The sequence below is a fragment of the Cetorhinus maximus genome, chromosome 2 (genome assembly GCF_964194155.1).
Source record: "Cetorhinus maximus chromosome 2, sCetMax3.hap1.1, whole genome shotgun sequence".
NCBI lineage: Eukaryota > Metazoa > Chordata > Chondrichthyes > Lamniformes > Cetorhinidae > Cetorhinus > Cetorhinus maximus.
The window spans coordinates 174,428,373-174,453,136 of NC_135880.1; the positions used below are offsets into that span (position 1 = coordinate 174,428,373).

Below are 24,764 nucleotides of genomic sequence, written 5' to 3' on the forward strand. Positions count from 1 at the left end.
AATTTGTTCCTGGTTGTGAGCGTCACTCGTTCTCTATCCTTGAACTACCGCCCCAATGCTGACCTCCATTTTCTCGCCAAAGTCCTTGAATGTGTTGTCACCTCCCCCCGCTCAATACCTGCCCATCTTTCCCATAACTCCATGATTGAGCTCTTCCAATCAGGCTTTCCCCCTCCACCCGACACAGCATTGAATTGAAATTTACCCAGAGGCGGGATTTTCCGGCCCCACCTGCCTCCGGGATCGTCCATCCCGCCGAAACTCCCGCAGCGGATCCCGAGCCAGTAAGGCCCAAATGACACCTCTGACCTATGACTCTGGTAAACGATTCCTCCCCATCCTTGGATATCTCTGCAGTATTTATGGCCCATCTCTAGTTGCTCTTGAGAAGGTGGTGGTGAGCTGCCTTCTTGAACCGCTGCAGCCCATATGGTGTAGGTACACCCACAGCACTGTTAGGGAAGGAGTGCCAGGATTTGACCCAGTGACAGTGAAGAAACTGTGATATATTTCCAAGTCAGGATGGTTTGTGACTCGGAGGGGAACTTGTAAGTGGTGGTGTTCCTGGGCCCTTGTCCTGGGTGGTAGGGGATTTGGAAGGTGCTGTCGAAGGAGCCTTGGTGAGTTCCTGCAGTGCACCTTATAGATAGTACACACTGCTGTCACTGTGCATCAGTGGTGGAGGGAGTGAATGTTTAAGGTGATGGATGGGGCGCCAATGAAGTGGAATGCTTTGTCCTGGATGGTGTTGGGCTTCTCAAATGTTGTTGGAGCTGCACACATTCAGCCAAATGTAGAGTATTCAATCACACTCTGGACTTTGTGCCTTGTAGGTGCTGGACAGGCTTTGGGGAGACAGGAAATGAGTTACTCGCCACTGAATTCCCACCCTCTGACCTGCTGATTTGAGCAGCACACAGACATTGTGTGCTATCATTGCACATAGTTGTCATGGTGCAGTCTAGCTGAATGGCTGCACATAGTCCTGTCAATCTGGAAGTCCTCTTCCATACCTTGGCAGGAAAGTACCAAACCTCCATGGAGTCAGTTGGCAGTTATACTGAAGGTTGGGAGCATCATTTCAAGGCATTTGTTGAATGGCTCTACTGAGACTTGGTCCAGAGGAGAGTGCCTCTGTTGAACATGACTCCCAAAGTTTTATAGGTAAAGTGCAAGTCTGAGGAAAATGAATATGGACATAGAAAATGTGCCTAGTTTCACAGAATGTATTTCTTGCAATATCTTCTGCTGTTTACAAAGAATCCACGTTACAATTTTTCTACAGAGCTCTGATTTTTTAATTTGTGCAGGTACAAAGAGCAATATTTTTTAAAAATGTCAATTTGATATAAATATGTAAAGTTGCAAACTGTATTGCAAGTGCAATATCTAATTGGCTTGCTAAACAGATTTTATCCTGCTTTCCATTAATCATCTCCCTGTTCTTCAGATGGACAGGTTCAGGTGCATCACTTCTTTCTCTTGTACCTTTCTGCTTTACCTTGTCAGCGTTTTCTCTGCATTGTTGTCAGTGGCCTCATTCTAACTTACCAATACACAACAGAAACAACTTGCATTTATATAGCACCTTCAATATGGCAAAATGTCCCCAAGGCATTTTGTTGAATGGCGGAGTGTTATCGGGCAAAAAAATTGACATTGAGCCGCAGAAGGAGATATCAGAGCAGCTGACGAATAGCTGGTCGAAGAAGTAAGGTTTTAAGGAGTGTCTTAAAGGAAGACAGTGAGAGGTAGAGAGGAGACATCAGAGCTTAGGGCCTAAACAGCCAAAGACATGGCCGCTAATGCGGGGGGAGAAGGAAACCGGGAATACACAAAAGGTCAAGAGTTGGAGGAGCGTAGAAATCCGGGTGGGTTGTCAGGCTGTAGGAGGTTACAGAGATAGGGAATTCAGGAACATTAAATCTCGGTGAGTTGTCTGGGTGTAGGAGGTCACTGAGATAGGGAATTCGGGAACATTAAATCTGAGTGGGTTGTCTTGCTGTAGGAGGTTACTGAGATAGGGAATTCAGGAACATTAAATCTCGATGGGTTGTCGGGCTGGAGGAAGTTACAGAGATAGGGAATTCAGGAATATTTTTTGTCAGGAGCACCCCATACACAGCGAGGCCAATTTTCAATCAGCGTGAACAGAGCCTTGAAATGGCATCAGCCTCTTCGCCCCAGGGATGGGCACATTGCCAGCAGTCGGAGGCCCAAAAGTGAATGCTGAACGTGATAGGCCCTGCTTCAAGTGATACTGCATGAAAAGCTTAACAAATAAAGATAGGGCAGGAAAATGAGGTGTTTTTCATTATAACAATGCAGATTACAGAGCAGCATGACAAGAAGCGTTTAAAATTAACAAACAGGAGACAGGGTAGATAGAAGCAAACTGTTTCCAGCAGTTGAGCGGGTTAGAACAAGAGGCAATAGATACAAGATCAAATGGAAGAGATTTAGACCAGATGGAAGGTGTAACTTCACACGAGAGTTGTAAAGCTATGGGATTCACCTCCTGGGTCAGTGGAGAAAGCAGAAACTACGTCAACATTCAAGATTAAAGTAGATTGGTGGAATAAAGAAAAAGGGATTGATTAAATATGGGAACAGAGGGTTAATGTTATTAGAACTATTTGCTCGTGTAATCTGAGAGTAAATCCAAACACAGACCAGGTGGGCTGAATGGCCTATGCCTGCATGGCAACTTGGGTGTGTGCTTGTATGTAATTAGGCCATGACCTAATTGAATGGCCGAACAGACTCAAGGGCTGAATGGCCTCCTCCTGTTCCTATGGCCAGAGTTTTTAGCATGGTGGGTGGGCGCGTGCCTGACCCGACCGAGCGTGAAATGACGCACGGTGACGTTGGCCGAGCATGCCAACGTCAACGCGCAGTCGCGCAATAGCTCGGTTAGTGGGGGCGCAACTGAGCCAGCAGCGCCTCCTGCTGACAATTAAAAGGCCATTAAGTCACCAATTGTGCTGAGTTTTCCGCTGCCTGTTCAACCTAACGGTTGCCGGGCAGGCAAAAAGGCCAAGCGGCCTTTGCATTTTTTTTGGAAACCTCATCCCGCCCGTGGATGAGGTTTCCAAAATCAAATAAAAACCTTAATTTTTAATTACAAACAGGTCCCTGCTCGCGTGACAGAGTCACCTGAGGGGACATATTGCATTAAATTTTTTTGCTCTTTAATAATTTTTTTCAATGTACTCTTCATCTCCCTGAGGCGACTCTGTGCCTCAGGGAGATTAGTCAGCACACGCGAGGGAAGTTTATGCTAGGCCTGCTCGCCCTCCCCCCAACCCCCGCTCACACAGGCAGCACTCAGCGCTGCCGCTCGCGTGTCACGCTGGGCGGGCCTTAATTGGCTCACCCGTGTAAAAACCCGGAGCGCTGCCGATCGCGGGCGGCTGTCGGCTTCCCGGCCACCCCCGCCAGTCCCACACGCCAAGGACAAAATTCTGCCCTACATTCCTTGCTTTGAGTCTGCCTGCAGCTCCAAATATTGGCCACTGGGTGGTGCTGTATAGCACATTTGTCAACTTCATCCGAAAAGTTTTGATCCTTTTCCCCCTCTCAGCACCAAGTCACCGACTCCCAAAATACGACTGACAAAAAGTTTTCTTTTTTAAAATTAATATTAGATATTTCATGCCAGCACAATTAAATCCGTCCATTAAATAGTCCTCTGTGTCCTCTTACAGCTCCAAAGCCTGGACTCCAACTGAACAATTTACTTCTTAACAATTATGAAATGCCAACTGAGTGTGCAGAGTTTGCAGAGTTTTCCCTGTGCATGATCTGTATGTCAATGGGAGTCAAAGGCAAGAGGTGTATGTACCCTCTTCACGGAAAATCTTGGGAGTTTATGGGAGAAGAATTCCACTTTGGCATAAGAACATCATGGGCTGCAACGTCCAAGCTCCCCAGTGTTGGATTTGGGGGATGCCCCAAAGATGCGCTGGGGAATCCCTCTGGGAAGTTCCCAGGTAAGGGTTTGCACGGCAATTGCCTGGAAGCGCACACTTCCTCTGGACAATTGCGCTGCTCTGGGAACCATCCGAAAATGCGGTTTAAATCGCAAACTTCGGATGGTTCCTCCAGGGATACACCAATAGCTACCCAGAAAAAGTTAGAAGAATTAAAACCGCTTCTAACTTCTGGTGAACTATTGCAAAGGCCCAGACCAAACCTAGATGACCCCACCATGCCACACCCCCTACTTCCCATTAAAAAGGGGGCCAGACCTCCTGAATCTGCTGGAGCTGCACTTCCCCGGGGCCTGCGAGGGGTTTTTCAATGCAGGCTCCAAGCAGCTCTCTGGCGAACAGAAGGGTCGGTGTAATTTTCAAGGCCAGGTAAGCATGCATTTATTTCTTGTAATTCCCGCGGGCCCAGCACTTTCCGACACTAGTTGCAAGTTACGCCCCAATAAACACAGGGCCAAGAGTAGACCGTATGACCCCTCAAGACTGCTCTTCCATTTACTAAAGGCTGATAAGCCTCCATTCCGCTTGCCTGCCCTATTGCCAGATCCCTCGATTCCCCCAGAGCCCAAAAATCTATCAATCTCTGCCTTGAATGTACCTCAATAACTGAACATCTATCTACAGCTGTTTCTGAAGAGAATTCCCATTCTCGGAGCGAGGAGCTTTCTCCTCATGACCCCTTGTCCAAGTAGGGGCGTGAACGGTTCACCTGCCCATTAGACACACAATAAATCTTTCAATAGGATATTGCCCCATTCTACACCCCACCCCGTGTTAAAGGTTAAAGTTCCTCCAGTCTGGGGATTGAATTCTCAAAGCTTCCATTTTAAGCAAGCGATTAATTTATGTAAATATATTCTAATTGTGCTTTTGTGTTATAAACTCTCACAGAAACAGCACGTTGAAAGAGTAACAGGTGTCAAGTTGGGTTCTTTATTGCTGGTTAGAAAGGAAAGCAGATTGTTTATTTTAACTAGAATTTAGTTAAGCATGGCTTTTGGTTTTATATATATATATATAGGGAGAGAGAGAGTGTGTTAAAAATAACGTTTCATATTTGGCAATTTTAATAATCTATAGCTATTAAAGACTGAATATGTGGGGAAACTCGCTAATAATGTAAATTGATTATTGATTATTGTAAATTAACTTGATGTACCGCACAGGTTTCTTATTTGAAACAGATAACTTTATTACAGACCTCTTATAGAAGCTACATGCTTGAACCAGGAGCACAACTAGAAAACTCCGCCCTCCTGATGACCTGCACTTTAGGGCTCGCTCGTCAGTACAATCACGTGACCCCTAAAGGCGGTAGGAAAGGTTATACCTACAATCACTACAGTTATGTAATGAGGAAGTCATGCAACTCTAGTCCATGGTTTTCTGTCCATTCATTCACACAAGCAGAATATTTACACTTAAATGCTTTAAGAAAGGACTCGCATTCACATAGCGCCTTTCATGAAGTCAAGACATCCCAAAGCACTTCCTTGTCAATTAAGTACTTTTGAAGTGTAGTCACTGTTGTATTGCAGGAAGTGCAGCCATAAGCTCCCACGAGACAACAGGGTAAATGACCAGCTGTAGATAGATGTTCATTCTGTCACTGACCTCATCTCCTCTGGAGATCTTCCTCCCACAGCTTCCAACTTGATAGTCGCCCAACCTCGGACGGCCCGCTTCTACCTCCTACCCAAAATCCACAAACAGAACTGTCCTGGCAGACCGATCGTGTCAGCCTGTTCCTGCCCCACGGAACTCATTTCTCGTTATCTTGACTCCCTTCTCTCTCCCCTTGTCCAGTCCCTTCCCACCTACATCCATGATTCCTCTGACACCTTACGTCACATCAACAATTTCCAGTTCCCTGGCCCCAACCGCTTCCTCTTCACCATGGATGTCCAATCCCTCTACACCTCCATCCCCCACCAGGATGGTCTGAGGGCCCTTAGCTTCTTCCTTGAACAGAGGCCCCAACAATTCCCATCCACCACTACTCTCCTCCGTCTGGCTGAACTTGTTCTCACACTGAACAATTTCTCCTTTAACTCCTCTCACTTCCTCCAAATAAAAGGTGTGGCTATGGGTACCCGCATGGGCCCCAGCTATGCCTGTCTCTTTATGGGGTATGTGGAACATTCCTTGTTCCAGTCCTACTCCGGCCCCCTCCCACAACTCTTTCTCCGGTACATCGATGATTACTTCGGTGCTGCTTCATGCTCTCGTCGGGACTTGGAAAAATTTATTAATTTTGCTTCCAATCTCCACCCCTCCATCATTTTCACATGGTCCATCTCTGACACTTCTCTTCCCTTCCTTGACCTCTCTGTCTCAATTTCTGATGATAGACTGTCCACCAATATCCATTACAAGCCTACCGACTCCCACAGCTACCTCGACTACAGCTCCTCACACCCCGCTTCCTGTAAAGACTCCATCCCATTCTCTCAGTTCCTTCGCCTCCGTCGCATCTGTTCTGATGACGCTACCTTCAAAAACAGCTCCTCTGACATGTCCTCCTTCTTCCTTAACCGAGGTTTTCCATCCACGGTCGTTGACAGGGCCCTCAACCGTGTCCGGCCCATATCCCGCGCATCCTCCCTCACGCCTTCTCCTCCTTCCCAGAAACATGATAGGGTCCCCCTTGTCCTCACTTATCACCCCACCAGCCTCCGCATTCAAAGGATCATCCTCCGCCATTTCCGCCAACTCCAGCATGATGCCACCACCAAACACATCTTCCCTTCACCCCCCCGACGGCATTCCGTAGGGATCGTTCCCTCCGGGACACCTTGGTCCACTCCTCCATCACCCCCTACTCCTCAACCTCCACCTATGGCACCTCCCCATGCCCACGCAGAAGATGCAACACCTGCCCCTTCACTTCCTCTCTCCTCACCGTCCAAGGGCCCAAACACTCCTTTCAAGTGAAGCAGCATTTCACTTGCATTTCCCCTAACTTAGTCTACTGCATTCGTTGCTCCCAATGCGGTCTCCTCTACATTGGAGAGACCAAACGCAAACTGGGCGACCGTTTTGCGGAACACCTGCGGTCTGTCCGCAAGAAAGACCCAAACCTCCCTGTCGCTTGCCATTTTAACACTCCACCCTGTTCTCTTGCCCATATGTCTGTCCTTGGCTTGCTGCATTGTTCCAGTGAAGCCCAACGCAAACTGGAGGAACAGCACCTCATCTTCCGACTAGGCACTTTACAGCCTTCCGGGCTGAATATTGAATTCAACAACTTTAGATCTTAAACTCCCTCCCACCATCCCCACCCCGTTTCTTCCCCCTCCACCCCCCCTTTTTTTTTTCAATAATTTATATAGATTCTTCTTTCCCCATCTATTTCCATTATTTTTAAATCTAAAACTAAAACCTTGTTAGTCTTTTCCACCCCACCCCCACTAGAGCTGTACTTTGAATGTCCTGTCTTCCAGTCTTAATTAGCACATTTTCTTAGACAAATATCAACACCTTCAACACCTCTTTGATCCTTTTGTCTGTGACATCTTTTGATTATCTGCTCCTATCACTGCTTGCTTATCTCCACAATCACCACACCCTCAACTTCTCTCTCCCCTCCCCCCCCCACCTTAAACCAGCTTATATTTCACCCCTCTCCTAACTATGCTTCAGTTCTGCCGAAGGGCCGTGAAGGCTCGAAACGTTAACTGATTTCTTCTCCACTGATGCTGCCAGACCTGCTGAGTTTTTCCAGGTAATTCTGTTTTTGTAAGTGACCAGATAATCTGTTTTGATGATGTTTAATGATGAAGGATAAATTTTAGCCAGGAACCTGGGAGATGTCTCCCGCTCTTCCTTGATTAGTACCACGGGAGCTTTTGCATTCGCCTGACAGGGGGGAGGAGGCCTCCGTTTAGAGTCTTATTCAAAATACAGCCCCTGCAACATTGCAGCTCTGCCACAGCGTGGTATCAGGTGTCGTCTTAGATAGCTAAAGACCATGGCGCCAAGGGTGAAGCAAAGGGAATTGGGGGGTGGGAGGTGGTGGGCGCAGATGTCCACAAGGCTCTACAGTTCTTCCCCTGATGCTAACAGACGTCTCCATTAGCTCCCATATATAGAAAAACTGGGAGATTGTATTAACTCATTCTGTTTTCTCTATCCAAATGACAACTTGCATTTATGTAGAGCCTTTAATGTAGGGCGGCCTTTGGTTGTATTGCTCTAGGCAGGGGGAGTCTGTGGGCCTGCCTGGAGTTCTGGTTTCCTCCCCACTTCCCCACAACCTGTCGCTAGGTGGTTTGCACCCTGCATCCCCCGTTGCATCGGCAAACTGGAGGCTGACTGGGAAATCACAGTCGGCCTTGTTTAACCGCCCCTAACAAGATTGTTAATTGTCTGACCAACTCGTAGCAGGTGGGCAGCCTTGCCGGGCCCCGAACTCGCCTCCCTTAAAAGGGCTGGCACCAGGAATTGTTTTGGGAAAGCAGCAGGCCGGCCAATGCACCAGTATTTCGGGTGCCTGTCTGCCTCCATCCCTGACCTCGGGATCTGGAAATTCTGCCCAGAATTTCAAAACAGCACAGACTCATCTTGTGTCGCTGGGTCTATTAGGAAAGCTTCATAGCTTAATCTCCTTTTTTGGAGTCTCCATTGGCTTTTTCTTTGAACAGAACACCAGAATTGTCTAAATACCAGATTCTCCCAATGTCAGGACTTTGGGTCATCTTGTCTCCTAATCCAGAACCATGTGTCGGAACACTCTTTGGCCCCGCCAGCCTCATGAATCAAAGTCTTTTACCTCAATACACCCAGAAATTCACCCCAAATACAACTTAATCAACCTGTGTGCTACAACAACATATTATCCATTGACCATATCCCATGCAATGTATAGCATTGAAAACAATTCTACATTTTGTTTTTGAAGAACTAGACTTCACTATTCCAATGCTCTCCCACCTGGCACCCTCTGTAAATGTGAGCTCGTACAAAAGTCTACTCCCAATTTCCTAGCTCACATCAAATCCCATTCATCCCTGTGCTCCCTGATCTACATTAGCTGGTGGTCCAGCAACAGCTCACTTTTAAATCCCTCCATGTCCCTCCCTCTCTGTAATCTCCGTAACCCCAGTAAATGCAAGGCCTAATGACTACTCTAGGGCCCCTGTTGTGTGTTAACAGAGGCCCAATCTTCTAACCTCTTCCTTTCACGATGCTAGCCTCGTGCTAGTGAGATCTGAGGCACAATATCTGGGGGTCCTTGGACCTCTTCATCTATGTGGGGATAGTGGGTGTTAATGTCATGTCAATTTCATTAAGGTTAAGAGAAGCAGATGATGTGTATTAATTGTCTTTGAGCACATATAAATAAGGGATGCCTTCCGCGATCAGTGGGCACCGCGGGAGCTGGGGTGCATCATCACCCCTGGAAGTGACACTTTGATTTGGTTTTGTAAGTTTCATTTCACGTTTTTGTTTTGGTTACAGTGCTCCACCAGGGGCTGTCACCCCTCATTGATCTTTAGTTTCATTTATTGATTTTGTTTTCAAAAGAGTCTATAAATAGGGGATGACTGGGACACTGGGTTGTGTGGGAGGAGAGCTGTAAGACTGAACAAGTCAACAAACTATCTCAATAAAGAAAAGCTCTGTGCCTTGGACTCAGCTTCATTTGGATCCTATTACCAATGGGGATGTGAATGGTGGGGGTGTACCCAAAAATAGACACTCCTGAATCTTTAGGCCTAGCTTCTCAACCTGTAAAGCATACGATGGAGTTCAGAAGGACAAACAGTAAACAATTCATGGTTCATGGCAGTAAATTCTTCCTGATATCATAGCTTTCTTCCTCTCTGTCCCATCTAATATCTCATTGCCTGACACTGAAAGAATTGATGTGCAAAATTAAAACAAAATGATACCGAAATAACAATATGTGCCTTGAACACTCGAGCAGTTTGGGGATTGTGTGAATTTTGGATGACCCCCCCTCCTTTTATAATAAGCTATGAAGCCCTAATCACATATTTAAACACAGATTAATATTTAATTAAGCGTTGCAATATTTCTGGACTGTAATCAAAATAATGCATTATGCAAAATTATACATGAAGTGATCCAACATCTATTTGATGGAAATGCTAATGATCCAGCAAATTCCTTCCCCCACAGGGAAGACAATGACTAATAGCAAAACAGCTCTGTGCTTCTATTTGATGTTAATGTGGGTCAGTCACAGAAATGTTGCAGTGGTGGTTGACAGCAACAAAAGGCAATAAAGGACAGAGGACAGGCATCACCAAATAAACCGGCACAGTCTTTCTCTCCCCCATTTTATTCTGCTTTTTTGTCATGTGTCAATGTGAATCTTGTTTTCCGTGGTTTTGCTTTCGGACCATGCCGTCCATTATTCTGCCATTGACACTCACTCTGGACAAATAATTTGTTTCTTTAATACAACTATTACCGTTCCCATTGCCTCACATTCTACGACATGTTTGTCACTTAAACTCTCCCCGCCCTCCACGTTATCCTGAACCTTTCCTTTTGTTCTTCCTTGCCCCCCTTTCAACAGTATAAAACCCATCACATTTCTACCTTCCTTCGGGTCCGAAGAAGAGTCACATTCAACTTGCAACGTTAACTCTGTTTCTCCCCCCACAGATGCCGCCAGACCTGCTGAGTATTTCCAGCACTTTCTGTTTTTATTTTGGATTTCCAGCACCCGCAGTATTTTGCTTTTACATCCGACCTTGAGTTGTCATCCCTGACTATCGCAGCAGGTATAAAGCACGGGGATCTCAGCGAGAGGTGGAGCAGTTCAGTTCCTCGCTGAGCGTCTTGGGGAATACCCTCAGCACCCCACTCACAATTTATGTACCTCCAAAAGTAAAGAGAAAAGTCTTATCAAAGAATGAAGGCTCCGGCCCCTCACACAGTCTCCGCTTATCCCCGACGGCTGCCTATAAGGGGAATGCATCCACCATTCGCCGTTGCCATTGGCATCAATTGCAAAGGCGCCACTTAAATCATATCGAGCGGATCCTCTGAAAAGTTACCTAAAGGCATCGGGCAAAGACAGGATTAGACTGTTTTTGCATTCCTTCCCCTCAGTTTATCCGTGTGCCTACAGATTAAATTATAACTTGTGCAAAAGGGGAGAGCTTCTCGCATCTGAGTGATTGTCAAATCATGGGCAACATTTTCCCCCCATCGGGTGGTGGTGGGAGGGGTGATATCTGGGAGCAGGTGCGGGCGAGCGGGTTCCTGATCGGCGCCCCCAATCGCCGCCATTTTATGCGGGCGGGCCAATTAAGGCCTGCCCTGTGTGACGTTTGCTCGGAAGCGCTGTGCGCTCCCTGTGCGGGGGGGAGGGGGTGGGGGTGGGGGGAAATCCCTGAGCCCGGGGTGCACTCTTTTGTGCCTGTGCGCGTGAAAGAACACACTGATCTCCCTGAGGTAAAGTGCTGCCTCAGGGAGATCGGTGGAATTTGTAAAAATTTTTGGAAGTGTACAAAAAAAGTTCCCGACATGTCCCCTCATGTGACAATGTCACGTGAGCTGGGACTTGTCAATTTCTTTTTATTTCAACACTTTTTAAACATTTTAAATCCCTCGCGAAATCTCATCCCGCCCGCGGATGCGGTTTTGTGTTTTTTTCCTGAAGGCCGCCTGGGCTCCCGGCCTGCCCGCCGGCCTTAAGATTGGACGGGCAGCTCCATTAATTCGCTTAATTAGCATTTTAAAAGCCATAAGTGGCCGTTGACAGCTTGGTGGGCGCGCAGCAAAATCTAACTGACGCGGGGTGATGTTGGGACGCACGCCTGACGTCACCCCGCGTCATTTTACGCGTTGGTGAGCAGGCCCCACCCCCTCCACTCACCAACCGGAAGATGCTGCCCCCATGAGTCAGTTTCTTCAGAAAGGATAAAGGAAGGAAGCCAGCTGAGCTTTTAAGATCTGCAGGGCCTTTCTGCACCCAATGTGCCGTGAAGTGAATATCTGATACCACTTGGGCAATATTGTTCCGACAGTTACTGACGCATTTTAAAATAGCATAAGAGGATATTCCGATACATGTCAGGTGCTTAAATTCTTAGAAAATAAGGAGAAAATGAATAGATTAGCAAGACAACAACAGATAAAAGGGAACACAAAAGTCTCCTTTAAACACATAGGGCAGAATTTTGCCATCGGCGAGCAGGGGGCGGGACCCACTCGCCGATGCATAAAATGACGCAGGATGACATTGGACAGAACCCCTGGCGTCACTGCGCCCCATTTAAATTTTCAGGAAGGCGGGGGTGCAGCAAAATCAGTTGTGGGCCCGCCGACCTGTCAATGGCCAATTGAGGCCATTGACAAGATCATTAAAACAATTAAAGGACCTGCCCATCCAACCTTAAGGTTGGTGGGCAGGCCAGGAGCCCCGGCGGGGAATAGAAAAAACATGAAACCTCATGCAGCAGCGGGATGAGGTTTCATGTCGGGTTTTAAAAAGTTTAATAAAATTATTATGTAAATTATGAACATGTCCCATCTCATGTGACATTATCTCATGAGGGGGACATGTTAGGGAATATTTTTTTTTCTATTTTTCATATTTTTCAAAATGTAAGCGATCTCCCTGAGGCAGCACTTAGCCCCAGGGAGATGTGCGCTCTTTCATGCTCTTTCATTAGGGAATCCCCCCCTCCCACACAGGAAGCACATAGCGCTTCCTGGCGGACATCACGCTGGGCGGGCCTTAATTGGCTCCCCACCCGCCGGAGATTGGATCGGGCCCACCCACCCGACAGGCAGAAAATTCTGCCCATAAATAATGGAGTCAGTTAAGGACCAAACATGAGGTTGTGTCGTGGAGGCACAGGGCAGTGGCCACAGGGCAGTGGCCACAGGGCAGTGGCACTATGTGAGTACTTTGCACCTGCCTTTACTAAAGACCGGGATGTTGTAAATGTTACAGTAAAGGAGAGAGTAGTAGAGAAATTCGGTACGATGAAAATAGATCTATGAGGATAGATTGGAGAGTTTGGGACTGTTCTCCTTGGAGAAAAGAAGGCTGAGAGAAGACTTGATAGAGGTATTCAAGATCCTGAGGGGTATGGACAGGGTAAATAGTGAAAACCTGTTTCCACTCAAGAGAGCATCAAGAGTTAAAGGGCACAGATTCAAAATAATTAGCAAAAGGGGTAAAAGTGATGCGGGGGAAATTTTTTTTTTTTTGCCCAGAGGGTGGTTGGAATCTGGAACAAGCTTTCTGAGAGGGTGGTGGGGGCAGATCCGATCGACGCATCCAAAAGAAAATTGGATGGCTATCTGAAAAGCAAGAATGTGCAAGCTACGGGGATAAGGCAGGGGAGTGGGGCTAGGTGGAATGCTCGTTCAGAGAGCCAGTGCAGACTCAATGGGCCAAATGGCCTCCTTCTGCACTGTAAAGATTCTGTGAGTGTTTTGGGTACTTTCAAGCGCGATTTAGTATTATTTGTTCGTGGGATGTGGGCATCGTTGACGAGGCCAGCATTTATTGCCTGTTGCCAATTGCCCTTCAGAAGGCGGCGGCGCACTTGTCAATAAGCCCTAACCCCGATTCACCTCCTGGCCCCTGGAACTCCTAGCACTGCTGTGAGTCCTTTGTGCTAAATGCCTTTTGGCTCCATTTTGGAAAGAGGTTATATGAGCCAATTCTCAAAGAAGAGGTGGGGACTGTACTCTGAAATGGTCTTTGGTTGGTCCAGTATTTTCTGATACATCCGTCTTAGCCTTCAAAACGAACAGAAAACCTCACGTGAAATACAGAAAAGTTCCATATTTTGAAAGGTGCATTTGCTGAAGTATTCAGTAACCAGGAGCTCGCAGCAGAATGTTAATTACTATTTCTGCAGATCCTGACTTTTCCAACCCAAAACGGCAAAACAGTTAGCAAGAGCTGTAAAACAGGAGTTTGAAAGGAGTTCTAGCTTACAGAAACAAAATGGTTTAAAGTTACAATAAAGTCACAAAAGCTCCCTGAAAATGTATCAGTGCTATTCTGGGACTGAATACAATTTGCTAACAAATTTCTGCAAATCTACATCAAGTGCTTCAATTATTTTGCTTAAAATGTGTCCATCATAATATATAATAATCTTATGTGTAGCAAAGGTGGATACTGCAGCAAGCAGGAATGTGTGAAAGATGACAGATATCACCAAATTATAGTACTTTAGCTGGAACCTTTCTGGTTAAAATAGATAAGGTTTAAACATATGAATGACAGTGGAGGAGGCTTAAAATAATCGAGCGTGTGTGAGAATGGAAAATAAAAGCTATCTTTAAAAAGCTGTTCTCTCAAATTAAATTATGGTAAATTCCTGAAATCCCTTGAGAGAAAATGAATCAATCAATCACAAACACACACACACAAACCCCACACACACTCAACACACCGCACACACAAACCATCACACATACACACACACAAACCACACACACAGACACAAATCACACACACACTCAACACACCACACACACACACAAACCCCACACACACTCAACACACCACACACACACACACACACAAACCCCACACACCACACACACACACAAACCCCACACATACTCAACACACCACACACACACACACAAACCCCACACACAAACCCCACACACACTCAACACACCACACACACACACACAAACCCCACACACAAACCCCACACACACTCAACACACCACACACACACACACACAAACCCCACACACCACACACACAAACCATCACACATACACACACACAAACCCCACACACAAACCCCACACACAGACACAAACCACACACACACTCAACACACCACACACACACACACAAACCCCACACACCACACACACACACAAACCCCACACACACTCAACACACCACACACACACACACAAACCCCACACACACTCAACACACCACACACACGGACACAAACCACACACACACTCACACACAAACCCCACACACAAACCGTACACACACTCAACACACCATGCACACACACAAACCACCACACACACACAAACCACACACACAGACACAAACCACACACACAGACACAAACCACACACACTCAACACACCACACACACACAAACCACACACACACACAACACACACACACACAAACCACACACACAAACCACACACACACTCAACACACCACACACACACAAACCACACACACACACACAAACCACACACACAAACCACACACACACACACACACACACACACAAACCACACACACACTCAACACACCACACACACACAAACCACACACACACACACCACACACACACACAAACCACACACACAAACCACACACACACACACACACACACACAAACCACACACACACTCAACACACCACACACACACAAACCACACACACACACACCACACACACACACAAACCACACACACAAACCACACACACACACAACACACCACACACACACAAACCACACACACACACACCACACACACACACAAACCACACACACCACACACACACACACCACACACACACACACACAACACACCACACACACAAACCACACACACATCAAAACTACCTGAATGTTAAATGGTTCTCATATGACTGGAATGGATGTAGAATGCGTGTACATCCCATGCCACAGATTGCAAGTGGATCTTCATTACAGGCTTCCAATGAAGCAGCAATGATTTTATGAAGCTTAAGAGAGCTGTGGTTTGACTATCAGCGACTGATGTCTGACTACTGATGATTAAACGAGGCAAAGCATTAGCAGCACTAGGCGTGGAACTGGCAATGGAAAAATGCCTTTATAAATTGTAATATTTATTAACAGTGCCATAATTTCTAATTTTGAATAGATAGGGAGCAAATTACTCCCATGCACTGCAGTCTTGTAAATAACTTATTTTTTGTTTAAATGATGTGTACGCACCGAGGTTGCAAAAGGTATAACATTCTCTCTCTGTCTTGGATCTATTGAATGGAGTGAGAGATGAAAAAAAAACAGAGGGGAAGTGAGTGATGGAGACACAACTGCACAAATTGGATTTGAAAAGGAAAAGGGAAAGAGGAGTGAGGGAGAGCAAGTGAAACACTGGCAGAATTTGACAGAGAAATGATAGATCGAGATGGATAAGCATTCACAACAGAGATGAAGAGCAGCATGCAGTTTGGCTGGTTTACTTACAATGATGGTTGGAGTTGCGGCCAGCACACAGTACAGGACGAGCGGGGAAATGAAGCTGTCTTCTTCTGGTCCTGGGTACGGCTTCATTAAGTCACCGTCTTGGCAGAAGAACCCCTGGATATGCACCTCGAAGGTGTCTGTGCACTCAAAGTAATAGGCGAGCAGTACAGTCCCAGCCATTATGACAAGCTGAAAATACAGCATAGTTAACATAGAGATGTGTGGTCATTACTACAGAAGCTGCTTATGGTGCCTGAGATCAGGTGGTCCCAGAGTGCATGCTCCCTCCAGCAACCCAACTTCTGCCACTGAGCAATGTGCACTCCCCTTTGATCCTCCCGTTATGTAAGTCCTTTGGCAGATATCACTAATAAATGTTTCATTTGGAACTAGGGGCCAGTGTCTGGTACACGAGAGAACTGGTGCTTTCAGTCTCAACTTTATCAAAGGGAATACGAGTGTCACTAATCATTAAGTGATCAATGTTGATGGCAAAAGCATCATGTCCTGAAGTTAAACATCAAAATCAGCTCTATTTTTGTCAGCCCATCTGTTTCCGGAGATATTAAGGCTGTTGAAGTGCTGGAAAGCTTGCGAATCCAGCACTTGGCATTTGCTGGGCTAATTAAATTGTCTGTCTTTGTAGACCAGCTGCAGTACACTCCCAAAGTACCAGCGCCGAAAACAACCTCGTCTACAGGTGAAAAGCCAGCATCAAAACCTCAAAGCCACAGGTCCGGGAATTTTGAATTTTACAAACTCTGCAGCAACCGTGTTCATGAAACATGAATCTTTGCTGAATAAAATTTTACTAGGCTGTTATCAGTGTTATTCCAAACGGTCGCTGGCAGTACAGAACTTAAAATGTTGAGTAAAGGAGCCGTATTGCAATGGATGTTGCAAATTTGACATTACGCATTTGTCCTGATGGGTTCAAGGTGAAAGACTTTGGCAATATGTTTCTCTTTGTGTTTTTGAGCAGTGTTAAGGGGCAAAATGACAAGTCTCATTTTGTAATTTCTTTCTTGAGAATATTTTTTTCAAATGGAGTTGCAGCACCTCGCAGAATTACATAAGGTTGGATTTTACCAGCCCTGGGGAGATGGGCTGGAAGCTAGGGCAACTGTGCCACAAAAATGTCCGATTAAAAGCTACCCCCCTCTCCCCGGCTGGCATTTTGCCAGTATCCAAGGGGCCCTCCACCGCAAGGGGAGTCCGCCAGGTAAACCTTCATGGCTTCCCAATTAGTTTGGGGGAGGGGACCCTCCTCAATGGGTGCTCCAAGGCCTGCAGCGGAGCCCCTTGGTGACAATAATCACCCCTATGGCTAAGGCACCTCCCCTGGCATATGCCATCTTAACTCCTCCCCCCCACCTTTCCCTCAGTCGCCAAGGCTTCCCTGTCTTGCCTTGACACAGTGCCCTGATACGGTTATCAAAGAAACTTATCTTGTCTTCGGGGGTGCCTTGACATGGAGGCATCCTCTTCCTCATCCTGCAGCTTGACACTGGTCACCACGAGCGAAGGAGCTGCCAAGGCCTCTGAGCTGCTGACGCTCTGATTGGGCCAGCAGCTCTGGGAGGAGAGGACGATTGAGGACCGTGACCCCCAATGGCGGCCTCTCATCTGGGAAAATGTTGCCCCAGGGTCCTGCTCTACACAGGATCTCACTTTCGCTCCCAGCTGGGGACTTAGCTGCTGATAACTTCCAATTTATAGAATGTATAGAACAGAAACAGGTCATTTGGCCTGACTGGCCTATGCTGGTGTTTATACTCCACATGTGCCTCATTCCACCTTACTTCATGTCAACTTATCAACATATCCTTCTATTCCTTTCTCCCTCCTATACAGTTCGGTCCTGACAATCAGATAACATCTTATCTTTTCTCTGAAACTTTGCTCAAGGATTAAAAAAGAACAAATGTCTCAGTGCATCTCATCTTTCTACCTGTCAACGTACAAATAGGGACCCTTTAAAGGGTTAAACTTCTATAAGAGGAAGAAGGCAGGCATTTTGTGTTGCTTCTTCTAGCTTGAGTGCAGGAACTTAGGCCGGGATTTTCCAGCCCTGACACGGTGGGACCCGCCATTGGGGATGCGGGGGGCCAACCAAAAGGCGGTAGGCGTGGGCCGGTAAAATCCCACCCTTAGAAACCTCCAATCATCAAACTTTCCTCACCAAACACCAATCGACTTCTGTCTGACATTAGTTAGATTTAGAACCTCAATATAAAACAGATCTGTTTATGGGGGAAGAAGCTTAACAACAGAGTAATACATTGTTCACTTAAAGGTGTAACCCTCCCTGTTATCATAAAACAACAGATCATCCTACTTACCAAAAGTAAAACAATGGGAGATTGACTGAAGGATATCTTAAGTACAAAACAAAAACAGAATTACCTGGAAAAACTCAGCAGGTCTGGCAGCATCGGCGGAGAAGAAAAGAGTTGACGTTTCGAGTCCTCAGTCGTCAACTCTTTTCTTCTCCGCCGATGCTGCCAGACCTGCTGAGTTTTTCCAGGTAATTCTATTTTTGTTTTGTTTTGGATTTCCAGCATCCGCAGTAGTTTTTTGTTGATATCTTAAGTACTCTCTGTCTGTGCGGTGCAGTGTCGCAGTGTTGTAGAGTCACTTTGACCAACTGCAGCACAGAACCAGCTGAATCCAAAACTTAACGCCTGCCCATAACTGCGGTTCTATCAAACCTTCCCATGCACCAACCTGGATAACTAGCAGAAGCTAGCCTACAAATTGTAATAAAGGGGAGAATTTATTGGATGGTAGGATTTTCCACGATGGAAAGGCCAGGGGTCGGCAGTGTGCACCCACAGGAAGCAGACCTTGGATGGGGCACCTGATGTGGAAAGGGGGCCCTTGAGGGCGGGCATCCCCCACTTCACCCCCGAGGCCTGAGCAGGGTGACCTGCCGGGATTCCCTCCTGCCCCGAACTCCTTCCAACAGCCTCCTAATTGGCCACCTAAGGCCTCAATTTTGGCGAGGGTGGGCAGGCCTCACCCACCCTGTACAAAATTGCAAACAAGTCATGAGCAAGCAAGTGGCAGGAAAGCCGCCCCACCCCCTCTACATCAGCGAACCCATCAGTGTGGGAACCATAAAATTCTGACCAAGGTTTTGAATGTAAAACGGCCCTAAATATAAGACCATGACCTGCAATAACAAGTACTTACACTGAAAGTGCAGCAGTTTGTCATTTATACTGCCAACATACCCAACATTGCTTCACTTCTTTGGACAGAATAAACTACCCACATGAAATGAAAGCCCTTAAAAGGAGTACAAGTGTCGAAGACACAAGAACATTTTAGATTTTATTTTCAATAATTTGGTGAGTTTTTCAGCATTGAGGAGTCTTGAATGAATGTGCGCATGGAATTTCCTCAACCATAAGGAACACTTTCTCAATATTTTCGAAAATACTCTTTCTATCAATTAGGAGTTAACTCCTCATATCTAATGTAACTTTCTCTTCCCAAAAATATCAGCTAATCTATTACTGCGAGAAAAAGGTATTAATTCACATTCATTTTTTTAAAGATGCCTAGTGGCTAATAGACTGTACTTGAAGCTAACCTTATCAACTGCAGGGTCATTCCAATTAAATTTAGAATTGTTCACACTTCATTTAAATGCTGCCAACCCCTTTGCTTTCCTCCCCCATCCCCCAACTAACTGCATTGCTCTTGAGATCTTCAGACAAGCTCCAAACTGAAAGCTTTGAGTTTATGCCTTAAAAGTAGCCCAATGTTGATCACACTTTTTTCACAAATGTTACAACTTTAATTGTGGACTAGTAAGTACCGTTTGGGATTTCAACAGACCAACTGATCCATTGCTTCCCAAAAACTACCTAAACAATCACTCTCTGCCTCGTTCCACAAAGACACCGCATTCCCTCTACAGGGATACTTTCTTTCTCTAATACACTGCAGTTCGTACTTGCTCAACCCCTCCAATCTTCCCCAGTTTAAAGGCACCACCACTCCCTTCTGCCCACCGGTTCATGAAGGGATATTCCCTTCTCCCCTCTGTTCATGCTGGCTCTCCTCCCTTCTCCCTGCCACATAAAGTGCCTGGCCGATACACTTTTTTAAACCCTCAATTCAAGCTGGCACTATTTCTTCATCCTGCCATATTTCCTGCTGGACATTTTCATCCCCATCCCTTCATCCATCACATGTCAAAACTCTTCTCCATCGACCCCCCTCAATTCAAGTTATCAATCGTTTCCAACCGACCCATCCACTTTGAGTGCATGTTGTCAATCTTTCCCCATCTCTCTTCACTTGATGCTGGCACTCTCCTCCCCTATCCCTGCTCCCTCTTCTACCTCCTGCTGTTCTTGTCGTAGGGATCCCGGTGGAGTGAAATTTAAACCTCTGGGCAAGTAACAGCAGTAAGAGGAGATAAGAGTCAGGATTAGTGCTACAGTCGGGAGAAACTCCTGGACTGTCCCTGGACAGATCCAAGAATGACACTGGATATTCATTAGCAATGTAAATATTTGCCTGGCAATGCTGACTACCCACATTTAATGCAGTTTGTTAGAAAAAGCTTGCATTTATATAGCACTTTTCATGACCTCAAGACATCCAAAAGCACATTCCCAACAACAAATTACTTTTGAAGTGTAGTGGGATAACAATGTGTCTTGTGCAATGTGAGATATTAATCTTTAATTTCGTTGGCTGGTCAGCTATATATTGAACATCCTTAAAAGGACTTTTGCCAAGCAAAGACACTGACAGTAAAATGGCTGCTAATTTGCTTTTGTGAAAACCACATTCCCTGTCTTGGAGTCACCAAGTCTGCAGAACCCACAGACAGACATTCCCTTCAAGGTGTAAAAGCCCCCTTTCTACTTTAGGGGAAAATGGGCCCTTCAAGGAGTTAATAGCTGAGACATTAATATTCAATCACAATGGCTAATAGGAGACAAGGAATTAATCGCCTGACCTATTGGAGGCCACTGTTGATCAATAGCGCCTCTAACAACAGGCGAGAGAGAATCCCATTGTCAGAGGGAACGATGACTGTGCACTTTGAAAGCCAGTCACATGGCACAGCAACCATCTTGCCTGTCGCCAGAGATATAGAAAAGTAGAAGTCTGCAGAAAGTTACAGCACAGAAGAAGTCCGCAGAATGGACCAGTAACATCATGTCTCTCTCCCTGCTATTTTCAAGTTTAGAGCCCCATGTCTGTTACACTTGGAAAACATCACGGAGATAGAAAATTTTGATCAAGAGGAACTTCAAGTGTCATAGAGTCCACTTTGGGAAAAGACAGATTATAGTTTAAAAGAGATTGCCTCCAAAAATTATAGCTTCTGTCGGCCGCAACCTCACTGGTATTTTAAGACCTCCAAGAAAACTTTGGAATGTATATTTCTTCATTTTCTTATGGACTTTAACTCTTGCCAATTGCACCTCCTTCACCCTGTAAGCTGTTCTGTTTTGCATGTTAGTGTGTGTATGTGTGTTTGTGTGTTGGCGGATTTGGGATGCATTTTTTACCTTTTTATTAAGTCTTATATTTTTACCTGAGTGAGTTTTTAACAAAAAAACTAACCCCATACTTGCTAACTCAATAGACATGGCTGGCTTATTTCTTCCTATAGCTTAACATACAGTCAAGTACATATTGGATTGGGGAAAAAAAATCACATCTTTTTAAAAATTCAAGCTGTTATAGCTATCCTCAGGAGTGGGAAAGAGGAATTTATTCACCCTCCAGACTTAGAAGAAACTAAGAGATGTACAGAGACAAGAGACAAATGGCAAGCAATTGTGCTAAAGACACAGAGTGCCAGAATTGAAAGGGAAATGGGTGTACAGAGTGGTGAAACACAGAAAGAGTGTAATAGCCACTCAGAGAGCAAGAGATGTACAGTAGAGAAATAACAGTAAGAACATCAACAAGGAAAACAGCGAGATACAAAGATAAAGTGAGAATTTTGTCTCTACTGTACTGGGAAGCACTAGTCAGATTGTTATAGAAACCATGCAATATTCATTCCACTGAAATCAATGCAGCATAAATCAGGTGGCTTTTGTAAGGGCTAGACTATCCTTGCCTTCACCACATAACAGCCCATGCAGTGAAGATGAAGAAATACCACATGTGAGAAAGTGTGAGAGGAACATGAAAGAGAGAGAGCAAAAAAGTTGAAAGCGGATGAACAGAAAGACAGCAATAATAAGATATAAAGAATTGAGAGTGTAAGGTAAGGAGAGACAGTAACAGGAAGAGAAATACTTTCTTTTCACAGAATTTTAACAGCACAGAAGGAGGCCATTCGGCCCATTATGTCTGCACTGGCTCTTCAAATGAGCATTATGACCTAGAGCCATTGCCCTGCCTTTTCCCCGTGCCCCTGCGTATTGTTTATATTCAAATAATCATCAAATGCCCTCTTGAATGCCTCAATTGAACCTGCCTCCATCACACTTCCAGGCAGCGCATTCCAGACCCGAACCACTCGTTGTGTGAAAAAGTTTTTTTCTCACATCGCATTTGCTTCTTTTGCAAATCACTTTAAATCTGTGCCTCCTCGTTCTTGATCCTTTTACAAGCAGGAACAGCTTCTCCCAATCTACTCTGTCCAGCCCCCTCATGATTTTGAACATCTCTATCAAATCTCCTCTTAGCCTTCTTCTCTCCAAGGAAAACAGTCTCAACCTCTCCAATCAACCTTCGTAGCTGAAGTTTCTCATCCCTGGAACCATTCTTGTAAACCTCTTCTGCACTCTCTCCAATGTGTTCATCCTTCCTATAATGTGGCGCCCAGAACTGTACCCAATACTCCAGCTGAGGTCTAACGAGTGTCTTACATAAATTCAGCATAACCTCCCTGCTCTTGTACTCTATGCCCCTATTAATAAAGCCCAGGATACTATATGCTTTATTAACTGCTCTCTCCAGCTGTCCTGCCACCTTCAATGATCTATGCACATATACACCCAGGTCTTTCTGCCCTTGCACCCCCTTCAAAATTTCACCCTTTATTTTACATTGTCTGTCCTTGTGCTTCCTACCAAAATGAATCACCTCACACTTCTCCACATTGAACTTCATCTGCCACCTATCTGCCCACTCCACTAACTTATCTGTGTCCTTTTGAAGTTCTACATTGTCCTTTTTGCAGTTTACAACACTCCCAAGCTTTGTATCATCCGCAAACTTTGAAATTGTCCCCTGCACGCCAAGATCTAGGTCATTAATATATATCAGGAAAAGCAGGGGTCCCAATATCAACCCCTGGGGAACTCCACTACAAACCTTCCTCCAGCCCGAAAAATATCCATTGACCATTACTCTCTGCTTCCTATTTTTCAAACAATTTTGTATCCATGTTGATACTGTCCCTTCTGTTCCATGAACATTAACTTTTCTCACAAGTCTGTTGTGTGGCACTGTATCACATGCCTTTTGAAAGTCCATGTACACCACATCAACAGCATTACACTCATCGACCTTTTCTGTTACATCTTCAAAAAACTCCAGCAAGTTAGTTAAATATGATTTCCCCTTTAGAAATCCATGCTGGCTCTTAATTATAAGCCCATATTTTTCCATGTGACTACTAATTTGATCCCAAATAATTGTCTCTAGAATTTGCCCACCACTGAAATTAAACTAACTGGTCTGTAATTGCTAGGTTTATCCTTACAACCTTTTTCGAACTAGGGTGTAGTGCTTACAATTCTCCAGTCCTCTGGCACCTCCCCTGAGTCTAGGGAAGACTGAAAGATTATGTCCAGTGCCCCTGCAATTTCTACTCTCACTTCCTTCAATATCCTTGGATGCATCTCGTCTGGTCCCAGTGCCTTGTCAACTTTAAGTACCTACAGTCTATTCAACACTTCCTCCTTATCAATTTTGAATTTTGTCTATAAGCAACACCAAAGGAGTACTAGTAATTTTTAAATATGAACTCAGCAGCCCTGCAAATCTGTCAGAAAATATATATTTTTTCATTCTTAGACTGCATTGGAAAGAGAAATTAGATAATCAAATATACTTTCAAAACACTGAAATACATCTATTATAAGTGCAGCAGAGAACACTTAGGCCAGGATTTTCTGTTCGCCCCATTGTGTAAAATGACGCACGGTGACATCTGGAATGTGTCCCGACGTCACCGCGCGTCATTCCGATCTTTCGTTCAGTGGGCGCGCACCGGAGTCGGCTGCATGCCCGCCAAACTGTCAAAGGCCTGTCAAGGCCATTAATAAACTAAATAAGCAATTTGACAGGGCTGCCCATCCAACCCTAAGTTTGGCGGGGGGGGCAGGCGAAGAGCCCAGGCGGCCTTCGCATTTTTCATGAAACCTCATCCATGAAAGGGATGAGGTTCCATGAAGGGGTTATTAAATTGAAAAATATTTTTTAAATGTTTGATAAACATGTCCCAGCTCATGTGACGCTGTCACATGAGGAGACCTGTGTAAATGATTTTTTACCTTTTTTTATTTTGAATTTTGAAACTGAACTTAATCTCCCTGAGGCAGCTCCATGCCTCAGTAGTGCTGAGCGCTACTGGGCGCGTGTCTCGCTGGGTTGG

General features: G+C 45.5%; 1 protein-coding gene across 7 annotated transcripts in view; it reads right to left on the reverse strand.

Annotated features, from left to right (window-relative positions):
* The window catches only part of plppr1 (phospholipid phosphatase related 1), a 122,975-nt gene that overhangs the window by 41,690 nt on the left and 56,521 nt on the right, over nucleotides 1–24,764 (reverse strand). For 6 of the 7 annotated variants that reach the window (XR_013580599.1, XM_078570889.1, XM_078570864.1 and 3 more), the window contains one exon: nucleotides 16,175–16,363. The exons of the other annotated variant lie outside the window; for it this stretch is intronic. Coding sequence is in view for 5 of the 6 variants with exons in the window: in XM_078570871.1 (XP_078426997.1) it covers nucleotides 16,175–16,363 (189 nt within the window). In the remaining variant the exon portion in view is untranslated. The remainder of the gene's footprint in view (nucleotides 1–16,174; nucleotides 16,364–24,764) is intronic. 7 annotated transcript variants of the gene reach the window in all.